The sequence below is a fragment of the Ogataea parapolymorpha genome, chromosome IV (assembly GCF_000187245.1).
Source record: "Ogataea parapolymorpha DL-1 chromosome IV, whole genome shotgun sequence".
In the NCBI taxonomy this organism is placed as follows: Eukaryota; Fungi; Ascomycota; class Pichiomycetes; order Pichiales; family Pichiaceae; genus Ogataea; species Ogataea parapolymorpha.
This window is the reverse complement of record NC_027863.1, coordinates 846,050-864,840: the sequence shown is the minus strand read 5'-3', so window position 1 is coordinate 864,840 and position 18,791 is coordinate 846,050. Positions and strand designations below refer to the sequence as shown.

The 18,791-nt window shown below is 46.0% G+C and overlaps 15 protein-coding genes across 15 annotated transcripts; 9 read left to right on the top strand and 6 right to left on the bottom strand.

Annotated features, from left to right (window-relative positions):
* Positions 1-28: 28 nt before the first annotated feature.
* HPODL_03510 (Translation initiation factor eIF1A) lies at positions 29-550 on the bottom strand (the record flags this gene model as incomplete). Its single annotated transcript, XM_014079829.1, has 1 exon — positions 29-550. The coding sequence occupies one exon, from the start codon at positions 548-550 to the stop codon at positions 29-31; it is 522 nt and encodes a 173-aa protein (XP_013935304.1).
* Positions 551-587: 37 nt separating this feature from the next.
* HPODL_03509 (uncharacterized protein) lies at positions 588-1,478 on the top strand (the record flags this gene model as incomplete). The annotated part of the gene is made up of 1 exon (XM_014079828.1): positions 588-1,478. One exon carries the CDS (start codon positions 588-590, stop codon positions 1,476-1,478), a length of 891 nt encoding a protein of 296 aa, XP_013935303.1.
* HPODL_03508 (Regulatory subunit of trehalose-6-phosphate synthase/phosphatase complex) lies at positions 1,479-4,613 on the bottom strand (the record flags this gene model as incomplete). The annotated part of the gene is made up of 2 exons (XM_014079827.1): positions 1,479-4,548; positions 4,591-4,613. The coding sequence occupies 2 exons, from the start codon at positions 4,611-4,613 to the stop codon at positions 1,479-1,481; spliced, it is 3,093 nt and encodes a 1,030-aa protein (XP_013935302.1).
* Positions 4,614-4,907: 294 nt separating this feature from the next.
* Positions 4,908-5,657, bottom strand: HPODL_03507 (putative secreted protein; the record flags this gene model as incomplete). The annotated part of the gene is made up of 1 exon (XM_014079826.1): positions 4,908-5,657. The coding sequence occupies one exon, from the start codon at positions 5,655-5,657 to the stop codon at positions 4,908-4,910; it is 750 nt and encodes a 249-aa protein (XP_013935301.1).
* Positions 5,658-6,322: 665 nt separating this feature from the next.
* Positions 6,323-7,906, top strand: HPODL_03506 (GATA type zinc finger protein asd-4; the record flags this gene model as incomplete). The annotated part of the gene is made up of 1 exon (XM_014079825.1): positions 6,323-7,906. The coding sequence occupies one exon, from the start codon at positions 6,323-6,325 to the stop codon at positions 7,904-7,906; it is 1,584 nt and encodes a 527-aa protein (XP_013935300.1).
* Positions 7,907-7,993: 87 nt separating this feature from the next.
* On the top strand, positions 7,994-9,013 carry HPODL_03505 (Essential protein involved in the TOR signaling pathway; the record flags this gene model as incomplete). Its single annotated transcript, XM_014079824.1, has 1 exon — positions 7,994-9,013. The coding sequence occupies one exon, from the start codon at positions 7,994-7,996 to the stop codon at positions 9,011-9,013; it is 1,020 nt and encodes a 339-aa protein (XP_013935299.1).
* Positions 9,014-9,101: 88 nt separating this feature from the next.
* Positions 9,102-9,682, top strand: HPODL_03504 (putative membrane protein; the record flags this gene model as incomplete). Its single annotated transcript, XM_014079823.1, has 2 exons — positions 9,102-9,167; positions 9,215-9,682. 2 exons carry the CDS (start codon positions 9,102-9,104, stop codon positions 9,680-9,682), a joined length of 534 nt encoding a protein of 177 aa, XP_013935298.1.
* A 197-nt stretch (positions 9,683-9,879) lies between these two features.
* Positions 9,880-11,409, top strand: HPODL_03503 (putative lipase ATG15; the record flags this gene model as incomplete). Its single annotated transcript, XM_014079822.1, has 1 exon — positions 9,880-11,409. One exon carries the CDS (start codon positions 9,880-9,882, stop codon positions 11,407-11,409), a length of 1,530 nt encoding a protein of 509 aa, XP_013935297.1.
* A 115-nt stretch (positions 11,410-11,524) lies between these two features.
* Positions 11,525-13,069, top strand: HPODL_03502 (DNA primase large subunit; the record flags this gene model as incomplete). The annotated part of the gene is made up of 1 exon (XM_014079821.1): positions 11,525-13,069. The coding sequence occupies one exon, from the start codon at positions 11,525-11,527 to the stop codon at positions 13,067-13,069; it is 1,545 nt and encodes a 514-aa protein (XP_013935296.1).
* Positions 13,070-13,326: 257 nt separating this feature from the next.
* HPODL_05205 (uncharacterized protein) lies at positions 13,327-13,947 on the top strand (the record flags this gene model as incomplete). Its single annotated transcript, XM_014079820.1, has 1 exon — positions 13,327-13,947. One exon carries the CDS (start codon positions 13,327-13,329, stop codon positions 13,945-13,947), a length of 621 nt encoding a protein of 206 aa, XP_013935295.1.
* A 90-nt stretch (positions 13,948-14,037) lies between these two features.
* On the top strand, positions 14,038-15,066 carry HPODL_03501 (putative membrane protein; the record flags this gene model as incomplete). Its single annotated transcript, XM_014079819.1, has 1 exon — positions 14,038-15,066. The coding sequence occupies one exon, from the start codon at positions 14,038-14,040 to the stop codon at positions 15,064-15,066; it is 1,029 nt and encodes a 342-aa protein (XP_013935294.1).
* Position 15,067: 1 nt separating this feature from the next.
* Positions 15,068-16,054, bottom strand: HPODL_03500 (Permeases of the drug/metabolite transporter (DMT) superfamily; the record flags this gene model as incomplete). The annotated part of the gene is made up of 1 exon (XM_014079818.1): positions 15,068-16,054. One exon carries the CDS (start codon positions 16,052-16,054, stop codon positions 15,068-15,070), a length of 987 nt encoding a protein of 328 aa, XP_013935293.1.
* A 60-nt stretch (positions 16,055-16,114) lies between these two features.
* Positions 16,115-16,672, bottom strand: HPODL_03499 (uncharacterized protein; the record flags this gene model as incomplete). The annotated part of the gene is made up of 1 exon (XM_014079817.1): positions 16,115-16,672. The coding sequence occupies one exon, from the start codon at positions 16,670-16,672 to the stop codon at positions 16,115-16,117; it is 558 nt and encodes a 185-aa protein (XP_013935292.1).
* Positions 16,673-16,959: 287 nt separating this feature from the next.
* Positions 16,960-17,622, top strand: HPODL_03498 (mitochondrial import inner membrane translocase subunit TIM23; the record flags this gene model as incomplete). The annotated part of the gene is made up of 1 exon (XM_014079816.1): positions 16,960-17,622. The coding sequence occupies one exon, from the start codon at positions 16,960-16,962 to the stop codon at positions 17,620-17,622; it is 663 nt and encodes a 220-aa protein (XP_013935291.1).
* Positions 17,623-17,679: 57 nt separating this feature from the next.
* On the bottom strand, positions 17,680-18,771 carry HPODL_03497 (uncharacterized protein; the record flags this gene model as incomplete). Its single annotated transcript, XM_014079815.1, has 1 exon — positions 17,680-18,771. One exon carries the CDS (start codon positions 18,769-18,771, stop codon positions 17,680-17,682), a length of 1,092 nt encoding a protein of 363 aa, XP_013935290.1.
* Between the last annotated feature and the right edge of the window lie 20 nt (positions 18,772-18,791).

The following is an 18,791-nucleotide window of genomic DNA, read 5'->3' as shown; positions in this document are numbered from 1 at the left end:
GAATACATAGAGACCATATACACCTCCTTTAGATATCGTCAATATCCAACTCCTCCTCTTCATCCTCTTCACTTTCATTTCCAAATTCAAAGTTAGCGTCGTCGTCCACGTCCTCACCGAATGTATCCGTTTGGTTGATCTTTGCTGTTTCGGGAAGCTCTCCTTGAGAAATCAGCGTACGAGCTTCGTCCGCGGTATATTTATGCACCACATCGGCCTGGTTGTCCTGAAACTCTCTCAAGGCAACAAGAATGATGTCTCCTTGCGCCATCCAAACCTTCTTTCTCAATTTTCCTCTGATATGCGCAATTCTGGTGACACCGTCAAAACAAGCTGCTTGCACGCGGCCGTTACCCAGCATTTTTGTGATCTGTGCGTATTCCTGCTGCTCATCCTTGTAAATGAGCTCTCTCTTCTGAGACCAGTTCTCGTTCTTGCCTCTTCTTCTATTCTTTCCTCCTTTGCCCTTTCCTTTATTAGCCATTTTGTCCAGAACAAATCTAGTAAAATTTTTTTTCTTCACCTGAGGAAATTGGCTGTGCCAGAACATCTACAATATTTATTCATTACCCGGAACCTTTTAGGCCATGGACTCCTTCGAGGCGAGAGTCTATCTAACCAAACAGCTGAGCTCGCTCACGCCGTCGAAACAGGCTGCTCAACAGTGTGCCAAGTTTTTGTTGAAACACAAGGAGCTTCAGGACGACCTTTATTCTGTTATTTTGGAGAGTCTCGACGCCGCAGACCTCAATATTCGCATCAACATCTTCCAATTCCTTGAGGAATTGATTGTATACTGCCAGCATGACTCACAGAAACCATACATATCTTCAATTATCAAGGACATGAAACTTATACTTACCAAAATCCTTCCTCCAAAGCCTGATACCGTGTCCTGCGAGACCAGATTGCTAACCAATCTCCATGCTGCTTACACGATATTGGTAAACATCTCCAGATCATGCAAGTTCACAAATCTCAAAGAATACAAAGCCAAATATGGCTCCAACTTGCTAACTGATATGGATAGAAATAGAATCGAGCTTCAGCTCCAGTTCGACGAAAAACCGTTGTACACAGACAAAGATCTTCCGGAGTCCATCGATGGCCAGCTGGATTGTGCGTGGGAGTTCCTACTGGAGAAAAGACGCCAGTCTCAATACGAACGTCTTTTTATAGATAAGCACCATATACAGTCTCCGACAGAGCCCCTGCAGGACACATTCGCAAAAACGCGCAAACAGCTTTTGGCTAGGATCGAGGCCGACCGAGAACGACAGAAACGAGGCAAAGAGAATCTCTGGCAAATCAACAGGGAAAATGGATCAATAACGGAATTTGATCTCGTTTACGACACTTTCCATCAGTTTGACATTATTGAAGATAAACCCCTTATAGACGAAATCAACGAACTATATGATAACAGCAAATATGGAACGCCACGCAGACCGCAGCCGAACAAACGTTTTAGACGATGATCATTTGTCGTTGGCGATGACCGTGGACAAAATCCTAAATAATTCATTGACACCCGATAATTTTTCCTCTGCTTTTGAGTTAGAATGATCCTGTCCGACCCTAATGGTGAACTTATTTTCAATATCGAATTCCAAGCTGTTGAAATAATTGAACACTTCTTCGTCCACTGGCGTGTTTCCACCAGCAGCCATGACAAAACCTAGATTGTGTTTGAGCTGAGGTTGATCCTTGAATGACATTGTCAGGTCGGATGGCTGGGAAACAGGACTTGTAAGTGACGACGATGGAATTTTTCTCAAATGGCCATCGAAGGAGTTCTGGTTCATCACAAACGAGAGCGCACGAACAATCAAATTAGCCTCTTGCACAATAACAATGCCGTTGATAAGATTGGCATGTAGATTAAATTCTTTGGAGTATAACTCATTCACGTGTGTAATAAGCTCTCCAACTAATTTGAGCTTGTGGTCCCTGTCCACGTCAGAGCAGTTCTCGGTGTGGAAGCGAACAGTACACTCCTCCACCTCAACGAATGATCCCGGCAATCTTTCGCACAAAGCGTTCATCACCTCTATGACGGTTGGCATCCAGGTAAGCTCATTCTCGTCAATCACGGTGAACCATTCGTTGCTGTTTGGGAGCTTGATATAGCCTCCGTTCTCGGCAATGAGACCAAGCTCGCCGATTCTGCGATACCTGCGCAACAAGTCGGACCGTTTCAGGAAACTGAAAACGTACACGATATTATTCGGGTCGTTCGCAAGATTGAAAAGCGTTGAAATGATGTATTCGTGCTGAACAGGATTGATCAAGGAGCCCGGAATATTCACCTTGGAAACGAGGTTGCCGAGATTTATAATGAACAACCGTTTGCTTTCTGGATTAGGCAAGCTGTGGTACTTTTCCTTGAACAGGGCCTGGGATAATTGCGTCAATTCAGAAGAGCAGTCTTTGCGATTGCTTGCAAAAGCTGTTTCGATGTCGTGAATACAATTCTTCACCCACGACTGGGAGTCGTGTTTGAGGATGGTGGCATACATTTTTTTCCATCTCTGGAGCTTCTCCTCGGGAGACATCTCCAGGCCGAGCTTGATGTTTTCTGCCACCTGTTTGACATCATACGGGTTGGTCAAAAGAGGACCTTCTGTCATCACCTGTGCTGAACCAACAAACTCGCTCATGATCAAAGGAGAATGGGTTTCTTGTGCCGCAACAACAAACTCTTGGGACGTGAGGTTCATTCCTTCTCTAAGGGTAGAGATAATGAACAAATCTGCCTCTGCCAGGAGCGCCAAGTATTGCTCAAACTCAATATCCTGGTGGAGGAATATGACAGGCTGATCGGTGGAGATGTTGCTCGATTTCGCGTTGATCCTTTCGGCTATATTGAAAATTGATGTCTCAAAATCATCATCTTTATCCAGCTTGGCCTTCGTATAGATAAGAATGAGTATAGTATCAGAAACACGTTCTGGATTATCATTCAAAAAGCGCTCGTATGCCAATAATTTCTCTTTGATTCCTCTAATTCTATCAATTTTGTCTCTGCTGACAATAAGTTTCTTATCTGCCCATCTCTCTCTGACTAGTTTTCTCCAGTTGAGACATAAATTGTTATGCAATCTCTTGTTGAGTAATTCGGCGTCGACTCCGATAGGATTACCGTTGACACTGATGACTCTATCTTTGTACCTGATTCCGTACTCATCAAAGTCCGCTAGGAGTAGTCGGTTGCACGTCTGGTAAAAGTGTCTCACGTATTCCTCTGTCTGGAAAGTAATGCAGTCAGCTCCTAGAAGACCTTCCAGGATATTGTTTCTCTGCGCGAGACAGCGGAATACCTCACTCGAAGGGAACGACACATGTAAGAAGAACCCAATTTTGGCATTTGGTATCTTTTCACGTATCATTTTAGGAACGAGCATGAGATGGTAGTCATGCACCCAGACAATATCACCTTCCTTATACTGCGAAACAATTTGGTCTGCAACTGCCTGATTTAACTTCTCGTAATGTTTCCACGAATGGTTCTCGAAAGCATTTGACTTTGGATTGTCAGGGATCTGGTAGTGAAAAATTGGCCATAAGATTTCTTTCGAAAAACTGGTATAGTGGCCATGGAAAGTGACATCATCCACAAATGCCACAGACGAATCATACTTCTCGCTCAGCTCTTTTGCTATATTATTTTTGGTTGTTTGTGGAACCACATCTGATGGAATGGGCAAGACACCTACCCATCTAAATTTGGTTTCCGGATCAGAGGCGGCCGCAATGCGAATAGCATTCTTCAAGCTACCATTTCCCTTGTCAAACTCAACCACTCTCCAAGGTGCAGTTGCAAAAACGTTGTCTTTGATGAAAAGGTCGTGGTAATCAGGTTTTGAAAAGCCTCCAAAGGGCGTCACCTTATCCTCGTCAGGTAGAAAAGCATTCTCGTGTTCCGGAGGATACTCGTCTTTTTCGCGTTCCAAAGGCTTCTCTAAAGCATGTTTTGCCACCTGCGAACTTGAGCGGCGCGACGAAAGCCCAGGGCGGTTGACTTTCAAAGAAGAGTGTAGCAACTCAGGGCCTTTTGTTGCTTGCTTTTCCGAGACCGATGACGAAACAGTGATTTTTGTAGTGCTGACCCTCGACTTTGGCTGTATGAACGTTGACGTCGACACATTGACCGATGGTGTGTTTTTGGAAATTTCCTTCAAATGGCTAATTTCATCCAGCGTGGGCTGTTTGGGATTGTTGAAGAAGAATTCTTGAACAGATACATTCTGGTTTGCCCCATCTGTATTTGACGTAGATACCGAAGTTTCGCCATCGTCATCCTCGGAGATAACCTGTATCCTGTTGTCAATTAAATCGGTTTGGCTCAAGTTCGAAGCTGACGAGTTTTTTGCAAGAGCCTTTATCAAAGAAATAGTCGTATTGGTAGCATCCTTTAATTGCTTGTCTTTAGAAGAAGCACTCGTTTTCGGCTGTCTAATAGGCTCAGCGATATCGTCAAATTCAGTCTCATTGTTGACATACTTGTCCTTGTCTTGGACTTCAAAATGCACAGTATATGGCAGAAATCTAGAGAACGTGTTAGAGCAATGCAAGACTTCGCATACTTACAAAGAAGCAACAAGAATGGTCATCTTATAATAAACAAACCCTGGGACTCAATTTAGACTCAATGGCGATTTCAATAACTCGTTAAGAATTGTACCACCGAAATTATTTATATAGCAACTGGGTTGCTCTTTAGTGCTAGGAAAATATAATAATAAAAATTGTGTTATTATCCATAAATTTCTAGAAGAACACTTTACAAAGTTATACATACCTCGGGGCAGTCGGTACTACAGAACTAAAAAAAATGAAATATATTATCCTTCTCCAAAGGACGAATACTAAATAGTTAACGGTCGACTCCAGTCGATCATTGAGCGCTAGATCAAGGCAGCAGCCATGCCAAGAGCGGCTCCAAGCATCCCAGTGTAGCCGACACTCGACATGTAGGCATCACCACAGTACGTGGACTCCAATGCGGTCAGGGTGCCGTTTGTGGAGTTAGCAGCCCAAAGCGGTGAGCTGGAATTGGTAGTGGAGTTCGAGTACTCCTCAATGTATGGCGTGCTTCCATCCAGGGCAAAAGAGTCTTCTTCATATCTTCTGAACTTACCCTTGGTCTTGACAATAGTACCGCAAGTGATCTTGGTCATATTGGCAAAATGAAGATTGACAGAGAGTCCAATGATGTAAGCTTTGTTCTTAGGATTCAGCGAGAGGTAAGGATCGTAGTAAGTAGCCTCGAAACAGGTGGTGTTGATCCATCCATGCTTTCCAGAGAGATCTCCGACCTGGCAGAGAGCATCATCGTCGAAGCTATCACATTCATCAAGTGGTGCGTTATAAGGATTCAAATGCGTTCCCGTGGCTTCGCAGTTACCATTTGCTGGAACGGGAGCTTTGTGGATGTGATAATAGAAGGGTCCTCCCTCTTCGGGAAGTCCAGTCACGTCAATGTGGACCTTAACTGTGCCGTTCTTTGCGGAGAACTCAATGATACCTTTGGTGTCTTTTCTATCAAGATGAGCTTTGGCAACAATGTTTCTAGGAGAGTCTGTGTTCTCGGGGGCAGGGCCAGCGAGTGCGACAGCGGCAAGAGCGCCGACGAATAAGAGTGAAGAAGAGACCATTTTTGTGAGTAGAGTGATGCGGATTCTATGGATGTAAACTTTAGATGGAGAAAGTAGTTGTAGAGAAATTGGGGGTACAAATATGTTGGCGTCAAGGACAGACGCCCAAATTTAGGGATAGCTTTTTAGATTTTACCCGGCCGATCATTTCTCTAGCTGAACCCAGAATTTTTTTCTCGTGTCATCTCTGGTCGATAAGCGACCATCCACTGATAAGATATGGGTGATAAAACTTTACACCAATACATGCCTGACAGTGGTCGGAATTGACGGAACAGCAAAATCGTCGCCTACAAAATAGATTTGGTTTTCCTGGCCGTGAATTGACGTAGTTTGTTGTGAGCTATGTAGCATGACTAGATAATGCCATCAATCATCCCTTTGCTTCTCAGGTAGTGCACCAGATCAATAAAATTTTTTTCACGTCCAACGTTTCACGCAAAAATATTTATCAGCTGGAAAAAAGATAACAGAGATAGACAACAAGTACTTTGCGTATTTGTCCAAATTGACGTTTTGTACTATATATCAGCTAGTTTGAAGCTCCGGTGTGGCTATTAAACCAATAATCAACCACATTGCAACCTTTAAGAAGTTTTTTTATCGGACTGTTTTGATTCTCAATTTGGTGGGCTTTCGTTAGTTCAAAATACGATTTTACCACCATGTCGCACAACATATCCTTGTTGAAGCCAAAATTCACTCCATCATCACCAACTGCCGTCAAGCACAACTCACTGGAGTCCACTCACTACTCCTCCACATCTCCGGGAACAGAGGGCTCGCCACCATCAGGCTCCGACCCGCTACATCCTAACGCTAAGACAACCACCACTACTCAAAGTAACGGTGCCACTACTACCAAACAAAATATGTCTACGCCCACGTGCAAAAACTGTAAGACTCAGACCACCCCATTATGGAGAAGAGACGAAACTGGTCAGGTGCTTTGCAATGCTTGTGGTCTGTTCCTTAAACTTCACGGCCGTCCACGGCCTATCTCTTTGAAAAGTGACGTGATCAAGTCGAGGAACAGAGTCAAACACAACAATTCAAAATCGAATCCGAACACTCCTGAACTCAAGGCTAAAGATTCGTCTTCGAATGGCAAGGTTACTAAGTTTTCTCCCAAACAATACAAACCAAACACGAAAACACAAGGTGGCCAATCCAAAGAGTCCTCTCCAATTTTGAATTCTACAACCAACGGATCGAATTCACAGGTTGATAATAAGTCCCCTGTGATCTTACCACTTTTGCCTCGCAATCAACAAGACTCAAATGGACAGCAATCTCCAGGTAACCAGTACTCATACTCATCCACAAACCCATGGCTCAATAAAAACCAGAACAATGTACAGCCTTTACATTATCCTGCGTCTGCTCCAACGCAGTATGCTGGCAATCTGGCCAAGGTCACGTCGCCGTTACTGTTGTCGACTGGTTCCGGCAACGTGTCAACTCCTCAATACAACCACCCGCAATCCTCAGAGAGGTCGAGCAATCAGAATCTGGGTAGAGAGGCCATGCTACATGCCGCTGGGGCACTGGAAACGCTGAGTCAACAAAGCTCCAGCGACAAAATTCCAGGCATGAAACTCGACAGCGAATTGTCCAATAGGCCTTCGTCCCCTCCACAGAAATTACCTTCTATTTCCAGCATCAGTAAGCCTTACTCTCCTGCTACGGAACTCAATAACCATGCCACTCCTCCATTCGGACCCACAAAGCTGACGTCGTTGGACCATGGACACCAGCCAACTCCGTTGCAGTCGATTCTGTCACCTAGTTTTGGCCCTCAGTACTCACTCAACAACTCATCCTCTCAATTCGTTCCGAACGGGTCTGAGAAGTTGCCTCCACTGAAAAACTTCCCAGTGAACGGCGGCATGCAGAGTTCCAACCAGAAGATGTCACCACTGGTCATGCCTGCAGATTCTAAACCTGCCAGCAGAGGTTATTCGCAACAGATGGAGCAAAGAAGCCATTCGAACATGTCTTCATCAGAGGATCTCCGGACAAGAATTTCAGAACTTGAACTCGTCAACGATTTATACAAAACACGGATTTCAGAGTTGGAAGCTATGGATGCTGCTTCGAAACAGAGAGAAGCTCTGTTGAAGAGACGTATTGAAGAGCTTACAGACCTAGTCAAACAAAGAGATGCCTCCAAGAAACATGCGGAGCAACGTTACCATGCTCACCAGCAGGGAAATGAAGCCAAGCGTTTGAAAGTGGAACCTAACTAACGAAAAAAGGATCTCATGATGTAATTTGTATAATGGTTTTAATGAATGAATCAAATAAAGGTTATAAAAAAAAAAATTAAGGTGACTATGTCTAAACCGCTATCAGTGAAATTTACGGAGGCTTTGCAGCTTGTGGAAAAACTCGACAGTTTGCCATTGCGGAGAGATTCTGCTGAATACAAGGAAGAGCTGAAAAATGTTCTTGACTCGCTGAATTCGGTCAAGAAGTCCGTCCAGCAAATGGCATTATTCAGTGTCAATGAGGACATTGATGAGGTGAGCACAGGCCACTTGCGCTACTTGGCAATCGATTTCTATATTGCACAGGTCCTTGGAAATACCGTCATCAATAGGGCCTCCACCCTTAAGACCTGCAATAGCTTGTATTTGCAGTTCCTTTACACCTTGGAAAATTACGGAATATTAGATAAAGAGCAGCGATCAAAATTGGACGCTGTAAAAACATCATATGACCCGCAAATTGACGAATTGCGCTCCAAAGATCCTGTGACGAGAAGACAAAGCAAGATCGACGAGTTCAAGATGGAAAAAGAGTTCAAAGAGAAGCTTAAGATCCTGGAGTCGTCAGATTTCCATAATCTGGACGACGAAGTAGTGAGACAAGTCTACCTTGATCAGCTCAAGTATTTTGCTTTGAAGTCGTTCCAGAGCATTGAATCGAATCTGATGGAAATTGAGGTTCTGGCCAACATGCCTGCTCGCCCCATTGAACCGGTTCAGGAGCCGGATGAAAGAGAGAGACAGAAGAAATTCGACGAAACCTACACTGACAAAGTGGAGTCCCTAACTAATCCAATACTGTCAAAGGACGGCAAGGTCCTGCGGCCTTTCACGATTGTGCCATCCCGTGACCAGCTACAGAAGAAGGTCTTTGGAACGGGCCAGGTTCTACCCACGATGACCGTGGAAGAGCTTGTGGACCAAGAACTGGCAAATGGGGGCATGGTCAAAGAATCCTTGCCGGAAAAAGAATTTGACGAGGATAATGAAGAGGACGTCGATAGGCTTACATACAAGAACCGCGAATGGGACGAGTTCACTGACAACAACCCCAGAGGAAGCGGAAACACACAGAATTTGGGCTGACATGAGTCGTGCACACTTCATATTTGGAAAAAATCACGATCGAAAAATAAATCGAGCAGAGAAAAAAACGGACACGAGTAGGGGCGCCATGAGTTCGTTTGTTCCTGCGCAATTTAGCTCTTTCACCACGAATTTTGACTTTGACAAGCTGAAGGTAAGAATTTGCCATAGCTATGGATCTCGAAGTATACTGACTATTAGACTGATACGACATCGTCGTTCCAAAGCCGACTTCGGTCGCTTAGAAGTCCACAAGACTTTTTCGATTTCAGAAGAATGAGCAAGCCAAGCGGCATATTCGAAGTTCAGCAAAGAGTGAATTTCAACTTGACATACTTCAGTTCAAACTACATTCTCATCACAGGCATCATCTGTTGCTATTGCATTCTGACCAACCTTTTATTGTTTTTCATTTTGGCAGCCGACGTGCTTATTGTTTACCTGACACAGCTGCTGTTCAAAAATTCGGACGAGCTTCAGTTCAGAGGTTTCAAGCTGTCTAAATCAGCAATTTACTCCACTCTGTTGTTGATCAATCTACCACTGCTTTTCGTGGCCAACCCCTTTACCACATTGATCTGGCTTGCAACAGCGAGTGCTGCAGTTGTTCTGCCCCATGCTGTCCTCATGGAGAAGCCAATAGATGCCTCCTTTGCCGAAGTCGTTTAGGTATACTAATGAACGCTATTATCTATTAACCACACCTGACACCTACCATGTAGCTTTATCTAGACTAAATTCTAGCTGATTATTTCTGACGGCAAATTGTTGCACTTGATTCCACCATGGGAAACTCCACCCTTATGAGATGGCCAGTAACGACGATACTAGTTTTAGGTGTCGTGGTAACTGTCCTTTACAAAGCAATGGCGATATACATTCCTCGCCCCGCTCCAGTCCAAGTGTCTTTTACGTCTCCCTCATCGGCCTTCAAGATCAAACATATATTCCACAACGCTGCAGATGGCAAGACTCACAAAAGATTGGATATAGATGATGAGTTTCTTAGCATTTACAACTCTGCAGGGTCCCAGATGGCACACATCGAGGATATGGATTTATTTAACGTCTCTCCTTTTGAGCAAGAGCTTGTGATCAGACATACAGAGGGACAAACTATCAGATTGGCGGACCGGTCGCCCGACTTTGTGGAGTCATATCTTGACTTTGCCCTTGAAAATGGTCCTGCTTCGCGTATGATCGAGTTTGATTGGCAACAAGAATCTCTCTTGATTCCGAATATGAGCGATAAGGAGACAATCGTCAGTTTGGCCCTAATGTCATCGGACGCTTATGTTGGCCTCCCGACTGATGCTGACTGGAATGATGTAGGCGACAAGTACAACGAGTCGGAGCGTTTTGGATGGGAAAATGGAGGTGTGAGAGGTCATGTTTTCACCGATCCTGAAGAAACAATCGTGATAATTTCAATTAAAGGCACATCAGCTGCGGGCTTAAACACGGGAGGAGACGGCCAGACAGTCGAGCAGGATAAGACAAATGACAACTTACTCTTCTCTTGCTGTTGCGCGAGAGTGTCGTCGTTGTGGAAAACAGTATGCGACTGCTACGAAGAGTCGTACACCTGTAACCAGAACTGTTTGGAACAGGAACTAAGGCGACCGGACAGATACTACAAAGCCGTCTTAGAAATCTACCGCAACGTGACGCACATGTATCCAGAGTCGGAGATATGGGTCACAGGACATTCATTGGGAGGATCGCTAAGTTCGCTTCTTGGCCGCACGTTTGGCCTTCCTGCTGTCTCATTTGAAGCCGTGGGAGAATTGCTGGCCACCCGCAGATTGCACCTACCAATGCCACCAGGGTTACCAGAGGAGATGGAAAACATTTGGCATGTTGGAAATACTGCGGACCCTATTTTTATGGGTGTTTGCAACGGTGCGTCTTCTACATGCTCTTTGGCCGGTTACGCATTGGAAACACAGTGCCATTCGGGAAAGAAGTGTGTTTACGACGTGGTAAACGACCTGGGATGGCATGTGAACCTGCTAAACCACAGGATAAGGACTATCATCAGCGACGTTTTGATGGTCTACAACGACACTGCCGAGTGCGTCAAATCCCCACCATGCTACGACTGTTATAATTGGAGATTTGTGGACCATTCTGGCGATCGGTACAGAACCACAGCTACCTCCCCGTCACCAATACCCTCCGACCCCCCTGGACGAAGATGTTTGAAGCGCACATGGTATGGCCGCTGCTACGAATGGGCGGACGATCCCAGCTCGGTGAAGACTACCTTCGCGACAAGCACGATATACAGCAAGACGAGCGACATCAGCACCAGCACGCACACAGGAGGAAATACCACATGCATCAGAAGATCCTGGCTTGGGTACTGTCTTGAGTACGGTCCGGGATTACGTTAGGCAAAGGCATAATTTTTTTCTTGGATAGCTACCATTCATATATACATTTATTTATGATTACGGCTGTGCAAGGTAGGTAAAAAACGCGTCTTTCAATTTTAAAACACGCTCCCCAATGTTTAGAAAAGTCAAGCGGAGAACAGACGGACGCCGGAACTTTGATGAGATCCAGGCTGGAGAGTCAGGGTACCGTCGTCTGGGCAGCAAGGGGTTCAAAGACGATCTCTCTATATATCCCCACAGGCTGTCCTTCTACAAAGTGCCTCCCTTTGAGGAGATCACTCTGGAGGAGTTTGAGACCTGGGCGATTGACAGACTAAAGGTTGTTCTGGAGCTTGAATCATGTGTTAGCAGGGGCAAGTCGTTTAAAGATATTGAGATAATAATGAAACCACTGTTGTCCAAGCTGTTGCCTATGAATTTACCTAACAGAGAGTCGACGTCTTTGTATTTAGAGCGCAAGAAGGACCACTACTCGCATTTCATTCTTCGACTGGCATTTTGTCGTTCCGAAGAGCTCAGGTCGCGTTTTATACGCGCCGAAACTCTACTGTTCCGACTCAGATTCAATATGATGTCGATACAGGAACAGAAAGATTTCGTCGCGTCTCTCGATCTGCCGTGGGAGACCGTATCCGAGGAGGAGAAACAGGAGTTCCAGAGCGAGTTGATGGCCTGCTGCTACAACACGGCACGTTCTATTTTGACCCAGACCGTGGAATACCAGCGCACGAAGAAGGTGACAGACGAGCAGGTGAGGGCGTTTTTAGCGGCAGAGAAATTCTACAAGATCCCGTTCGAGTTTGTTCCGGAGCTAGTCTCCACCAGACAGTCGTTTCTGCGCCGCGGTAAGGCGTTTGTCGCACAGTTCCAGCAACTCTCGCTGATTTTGACTGAGTTCAGCAAACACCTCGCGGAGCAGCTCAATGTCACGATGCGTGCTCTTCCGACGCTGGATGAGGACGACCGTCTCATTCCGGTACTCAACAACCTTTCGCGCGGGTACGCCTCGATGGATTATCAATCGGAACTTGGTGGCTCTGAGACGAACGACGGGTCGGTGACCGCGGAGAGCGTTCCTAGTCTCATGAAACACATGCCGTTATGCATGAACCGTCTGATGCAGGGCGTTATGAGCGACCACCACTTGAAATACCAAGGCAGACAACAACTGTCGCTATTTTTGAAAGGCATTGGCCTAAGTGCAGAGGAAGCACTACGGTTCTGGCAGATACAATTCACGTCTGGACCGGGGTCGATGTCGATCGAGAGGTTCAACAAGGAGTACAAATACACTTTCAGACACAATTACGGTCTAGAAGGTGGACGCATCAACTACAAGCCGTGGGACTGTCGCACGATCCTGAGCAAGCCGCGTCCAAGTAAGAACGAGTACCACGGGTGTCCGTATCGGGATCTGCATCGCGATCAATTGGCCGACCAGCTGCAGAAAATGGGATTGGACCAGGGAGCTCGACTAGACGACGTTCTGGAGCTCAGCGACCGGGGCGAGTACCAGGTTGCATGCACCAAGGTGTTCGAGCTCGTGCACGGAGAAAAGATCGACACATTGCTAAAGAACGGTGACACGGTGGACGAAACGTCGATCACACATCCTAATCTGTACTACAGCCGATCACTGTATTTAGAATCCAAGTAAACAAACATACAGTTGAAGGATCATGTAAACACCACAACATTCTCGCTTTTACCGATATTTAAAGTTTTTAATTGCGCGTCAACAATGCGGCGGATAAATGCGTTTTCTATTGTAATTGTTTAGATTATGCTGCACGAATTATTATTTGGGCGATGCATTGCCTTTTTAGTTTATTTCCATCTCGTGCCAGTCTTCTCCACCAACCCTTGTTTATATATCCGCTGGGACGCTATCTCGAATCCATTTGATTATCGCTAATGAGCTCAGAGAACAAAAAGTCGACGTTCAGTCTGTTTTCAAGGTCGAAAACGCGAATCGTCCGCAGGTCCAAAACCTTCCTCTCTCCAAAGACTCCTTCCGTGGACGCGTTTCCAGAGGACGCCGAAGTAAAGAGATACGACGAGCTGGAGGCCGAAAACAAAATGCTCAAGGAACAAGTGACAAAGCAGAAGTTCATGATACTCAAGCTCATCGACGAGCTCGAATACATGGAGACCCTTTGCAAAAAGAGAGCAGCTATAGTGGTGGACCCTACGTCACCTACCAATTCCGTTTCGTCCAATGCCTCGTCTATGGAAACACTAGTTGCCGAAAACAGCGAGAAGGAGAAGCTGATAAAGCAGCTCAAACTCAAGACCAAACTACTTGAGTCGAACGTCGCCGACTTGCGCAGCCAACTGAAGTCTAATCTCTGCCAATACCAACGCAGTCTCTCTAACTTATCCGACTCCGTGACGATGATCAACGAAAACCAGAAATTTCTTACGCCGCCGCCAAGACCCCACATTGTTCCTAGTTCGCGCTCACTGGATCTTAAACAATACACCGACATGAACGCTGGTGAGACCTTTGTGCTGCGCAAATTTAGTATCTGCTAAGATTTACGTCGCGTCGATCGGCGAGCTCATTATAATTTTTGTGTACACTTAGATTTCAGTTGTATAGTAACCACTATTTTTCTTGTTGTGATGCGGTTTATTTTAGCATTGGCCTATTTCCTGGCCGCATGTCGCGCCGCATTCAGTGCCGAGGAACTCACCGAACGGCGATTGCAGTCTCCGTCCGGAATCATCCGGGTCAAGTCAAGCGAGTTTGACAGCTTCTTCGAAGGAGAGAAGGATTACTTTCTTGTCTCGTTTTTGACGGCACAAACAAACCAGAAATGCCAGCTCTGCCAGTATTTCCAGCCCGTGTATGAAACAGTTGCGCGCTCATTCTATGAATCGAACCCGTCGTTCCAAAAGGTATTTTTTCTCTCTGTCGATGCCGGCGACAACATTGCACACTTCCAGAAATACAATATAAGCACCGTGCCACATCTCTGGATCTACCCTATATCTTCCTTTATCTATAAACCTGTTGACAGCGACGATGCATTTGACAAAAGAATCCCAATGCCGGAGAGCTTATCTATTGTCAGCGAACATTACACCTATCCAATAACGGACACCGTCAAGCAAGCGGACCAGGAGCTCCGATTTGCCACGTTTTTGGGAGAGCTCACCCAGACTAAAATTGTGATCAACAAGCCAATGGACTTGGTGCTGGCATTGAAGTACTGCGCAGGCTTTTTCGTTCTATTCAGGATTCTGAGGTCTAGAAGACAGAAAGTGCTCGACAGAATAAAAAATGGAACAGCGATGCTGGTCCTGAGCATCATCTCAATATACATATTCTTTTCCGGCGTGAACTTTGCTGTGCAAAGAAACGTACCGTTCTTGGTCAAAGACAAAGATGGAAGCCTTAAATTTCTGACCCCTGGAGTCCAGAACATGATCGGAGCCGAGGTCACATTGTCGATAGCGTTCCAGATGATATTTTCGCTTCTTCTATGGCTCCTAATCCAAGGTGTCCCACGGATACCAAAGGAAAACCGGCCTGCTGGCATGCTCCTCTTTGCTGGCATGCTCTTCATCACCTACAACTTATTCACCAGCATGTTCAAATCAAAAGACCCCGGTTATCCATTCACATACCTTTATATACCTATTTTCTAGACTACTGCTCGCTTTCACTTTTGTTCACAAAGTAGAAAGACAAGCAAATAAACAACGCTCCCATAATATACACCCCTGAGTTGACCTTGTGTTTGAACACGAAGTCGCACACCATGGCAAATGGTATTGTCAGCGATAAACCTAGCGTGACCGTCAATGGCGACGTGAGAAGCATGGCACGGGCCCAGAGGAAATCCGCGAGAAACGAGATGGCACAATTGAATATGACCACGAAATACACGTACGAGGTTGGCGGGAGCTCGAATTTCTCGTACCCCATTTTGTCCAGCAAAACTAACGGTGGCCATAAGAATAGCAGGTTGAAGATACCGACAAAGCCAAAGAAAAGTCTCATGTCGATTCTGCTGTCGTTCTTGATTTTCAGCTTGAGCAATATTGAGTAGACTCCGTACAGGAAGGCGCCCGATAATGCAAGAATATTGCCCATAACAACGTATTGTTTGGTTTCGGTTGGCGACGGGTCATCGTTGCGGGTGACAAGTACAACGCCGACAAAGGACATCACGATAGAGGCCAGCTTTGTTTTATTAATGCGCTCAATCAGGAACAAAGCGCCAACTATCATGGTGAAAAAGGACGACGTCGATGATAGGATGGTCTGGGAGGACACGGAGGTGTATAGTAGCGATGCGTTTGTGACTAAATTAGACAGGAACCACAAGGTGCAGAACCAGAATGCCAACTGGATAGTCTCTTTGACAGTCAGCGGTAGATATTCTGCATCGAGATCAAATTCCGTGTGGTTTGACAAATGGTAGGGAATGAGATAGAGCGCGAAGGATGCAGTGTTTATCCATGTGATGAAAAACGGTTTTGAATAGATGTCTTTCTCAAACAGGTCGTTGAGCAGCACTGACGATAAAACCCAGAGTCCAACCACGCAGAAAAGAAAGAAGAGTCCCAAAGACCAGTCGCGCGATCGCTTCGCCCTTTCAATAGCGCTTCTGGTGACGGTCAGCGAAGACATAATTGGGTAACAGAAACTGTGGCTATTATTTATTTTTGCGGGCGATCGACGCGTCGACACTTAGAGTGATCTGGTGAATCTTTGCAGCTCAGTATTCAACAGGTATGAGAAGTATTTAAACTGGAACGTCGCCAGCGAGGTAGTGCTCAACTCAGCTGGCACACGGGGAGAAGAAACCTTTTTAGCATCCTTTCCCGAGGATAATGCCACGCACATTTTTTCGTAAGGAGGAGACACTTGAAGAGGCACCTGTTCTGCCACCAAAAAATCGAATTGTTGCGGCGACAAGTGAGGGAGTTTAGCTTTCAGGTAGTCGAGAGTCTTTTTGCGCAGCAGGTGTGGGTCGTAATAGGGCTCAAAAGTAGGCTGGTAGCTATGGAGGAAATTTGATTTGTGCTCACGGGCCAAATTCCTAGAGCCGTAAGTAATTTCGGATCCGGGGTTATTTGCTGACCGTGCACCAAGCGAGAGCTGGGACATAGAGGTGGCTGGGGTGAAGAGCTGTTTCCGCCGGTCGTAAGAAGACCGCCTGGATGAGCTGATCGACATGTATGCAGATAGACTCAGCTGCACGGAGCTAGCAGATGAGAGGTCTGTGCTATCCTTGTTTTCTAGCATGGAATGCGACGGTGAGAAATTAGAGAAAATAGAAAGTATTTAAATAAAGTTTCCAAAGAGAAATTGCCGAATTCTTGCCATCACAGTGCAGAATAGTTGTACTGGGTGGGCCGAGTCGGCCAGGAAGCAATATTTCCATCTGCAAACGCATAATGGATCCCCATATTTTTATGTATTTTCGTAAATGGGCAATTACCCGGTTGAAAAGTGAAAAAAAATTTTCAAATTCAAGGTACCACCGAGTGTTTGCCACAGCTAATTGAGTCACTATTTACGATACAATAACCATGTCGTGGCTGTTTGGAAGTAAGCAGGAGAAGAAAGAGACGCCAGTGGCTCCAGCTGGCCAGGCTGGATTCGATGCCAACCAAATCTCGGACATTTCTAGCATTCTGAAAAGTAATACCTTGGATCCAACCAAGCTGCATCCTTTGGCCGGTCTCGACAAAGATATCGAATACCTGGATTTGGACGAGGAAAAACTCACCACTCTGGAAGGTGCCGGCAACGGGCTGTTGCCATCCAGAGGATGGACCGACGATCTTTGTTACGGAACGGGTACCGTGTACGTTCTAGGACTGGGTCTTGGAGGTATCCGTGGACTAAATGAGGGTCTGAAAAATCTGCCGCAGGGAAGAGTGGACCCTGTGACAAATCAGCTCAGGCCAGTTCCATTCAAGCTCAAATTGAACACAGTTTTGAACCAGGTTACCAAGTTTGGCCCCCACATGGGTAACAATGCTGGTGTTTTGGCTATTATGTACAACTTGATTGACTCTTCTCTGGACAACATTAGAAACAAGCACGATGACCTCAACTCGCTGGCTGCTGGCTTTTTGAGTGGCGCGCTCTTCAGAAGCAGCAAAGGTCTCAAACCTATGGGATATTCGGCTGGTGCAATGACCTTGGTGGCCGCAGCATGGTGTGGACTCAAACGACTGATCAATTGACGATTAACGATTATAGATGACGAGTCATAGATGTATATATGCGAACTGTGCGAGAATTCAGATTTGCGACGGCAGAGGTAGATGCCATGGGCTACCCCACGAGCTTACAATCAGACAGTAGTGTCTGTTGATGAGGTTAAGCTCCTCTAGCTCGTCCAGCAGCTCCAGGCGGTTGATAGCGGCCAGCTCGTCCTCCGGTATCCAATGGCTGTATATGTAGCTTAGGTCTGACACGTTAGTGGACTCGAAACCGAGTTTTTGCAGTCTTTCGTGCTGCTTTTCGATTGTGGAATATTTTAGCAGCGACGGCATCTGAATTCCGCGCATCGAAAGGTTTTTCAGCATGATCTCACCGTAGTTGCCTGGCGACTCTCCGCCTATCGGGTCGTACACAACGAGAACGGCCTCAGCGAGGTTTTCACGCAGAAACTGCAAAACACGATCACTTTCAACGTCTTCCATGTAGCAAACACAGCATTCGCTCAAAACCAGAGTAGGCAATGACGGATCAACTGCTGGCAATTGTGTCATGGAATGGAGCTGGCGTAAATCTAGCGGAACCAGATGGTACCGAGGCGTGTCCAGCGCTGCCGAAGATGCATTAAATTGCTCAACTGTGGTGGGTTCGGGCTCTGGTTGGGCACCAACTGCAGACCTCAGCAGTTCTTGGTCCAAGATACTATATTTTTTTATTCTGCAGGTTTCTTCAAAATCGATCTCGACCACCGTCAAATTGCTATTGTTCTCAAGCAGCCTCATGCCCCTTGTGTCGCTTCCGCATCCGAGAATAATAATTTGCACCGGTGTGGCGGTCTTTGCAGCTAGCCATTTATCCACCACAAGATCGATGGCACGGGTCCGGATCCATGTACCGCGGTTGATTACGGGCGACTTGAGCACGACCGGCAGTTTTGCGGTCAGCTTGGCCTTGCCGGTCCCATCAAAAAGTCCGAAAAACTGCTTACTTAACTGTCTTCTCACAGCCAGCCGTTTGTATTCGGAGTCAATTGCCAGCAGTTGGTATTTGAGGGTCCCGCTTATAATAGCCTCGAGGTATTTATCCTGCAGATACTTCTTTAGGTGACAGGAAAATCTGCATGCGAGGGCATCGTAGTCGGTCGACCTGGTGATCTGATCTTGTTGGAGCATTATTGTTTGGGATGAAATTA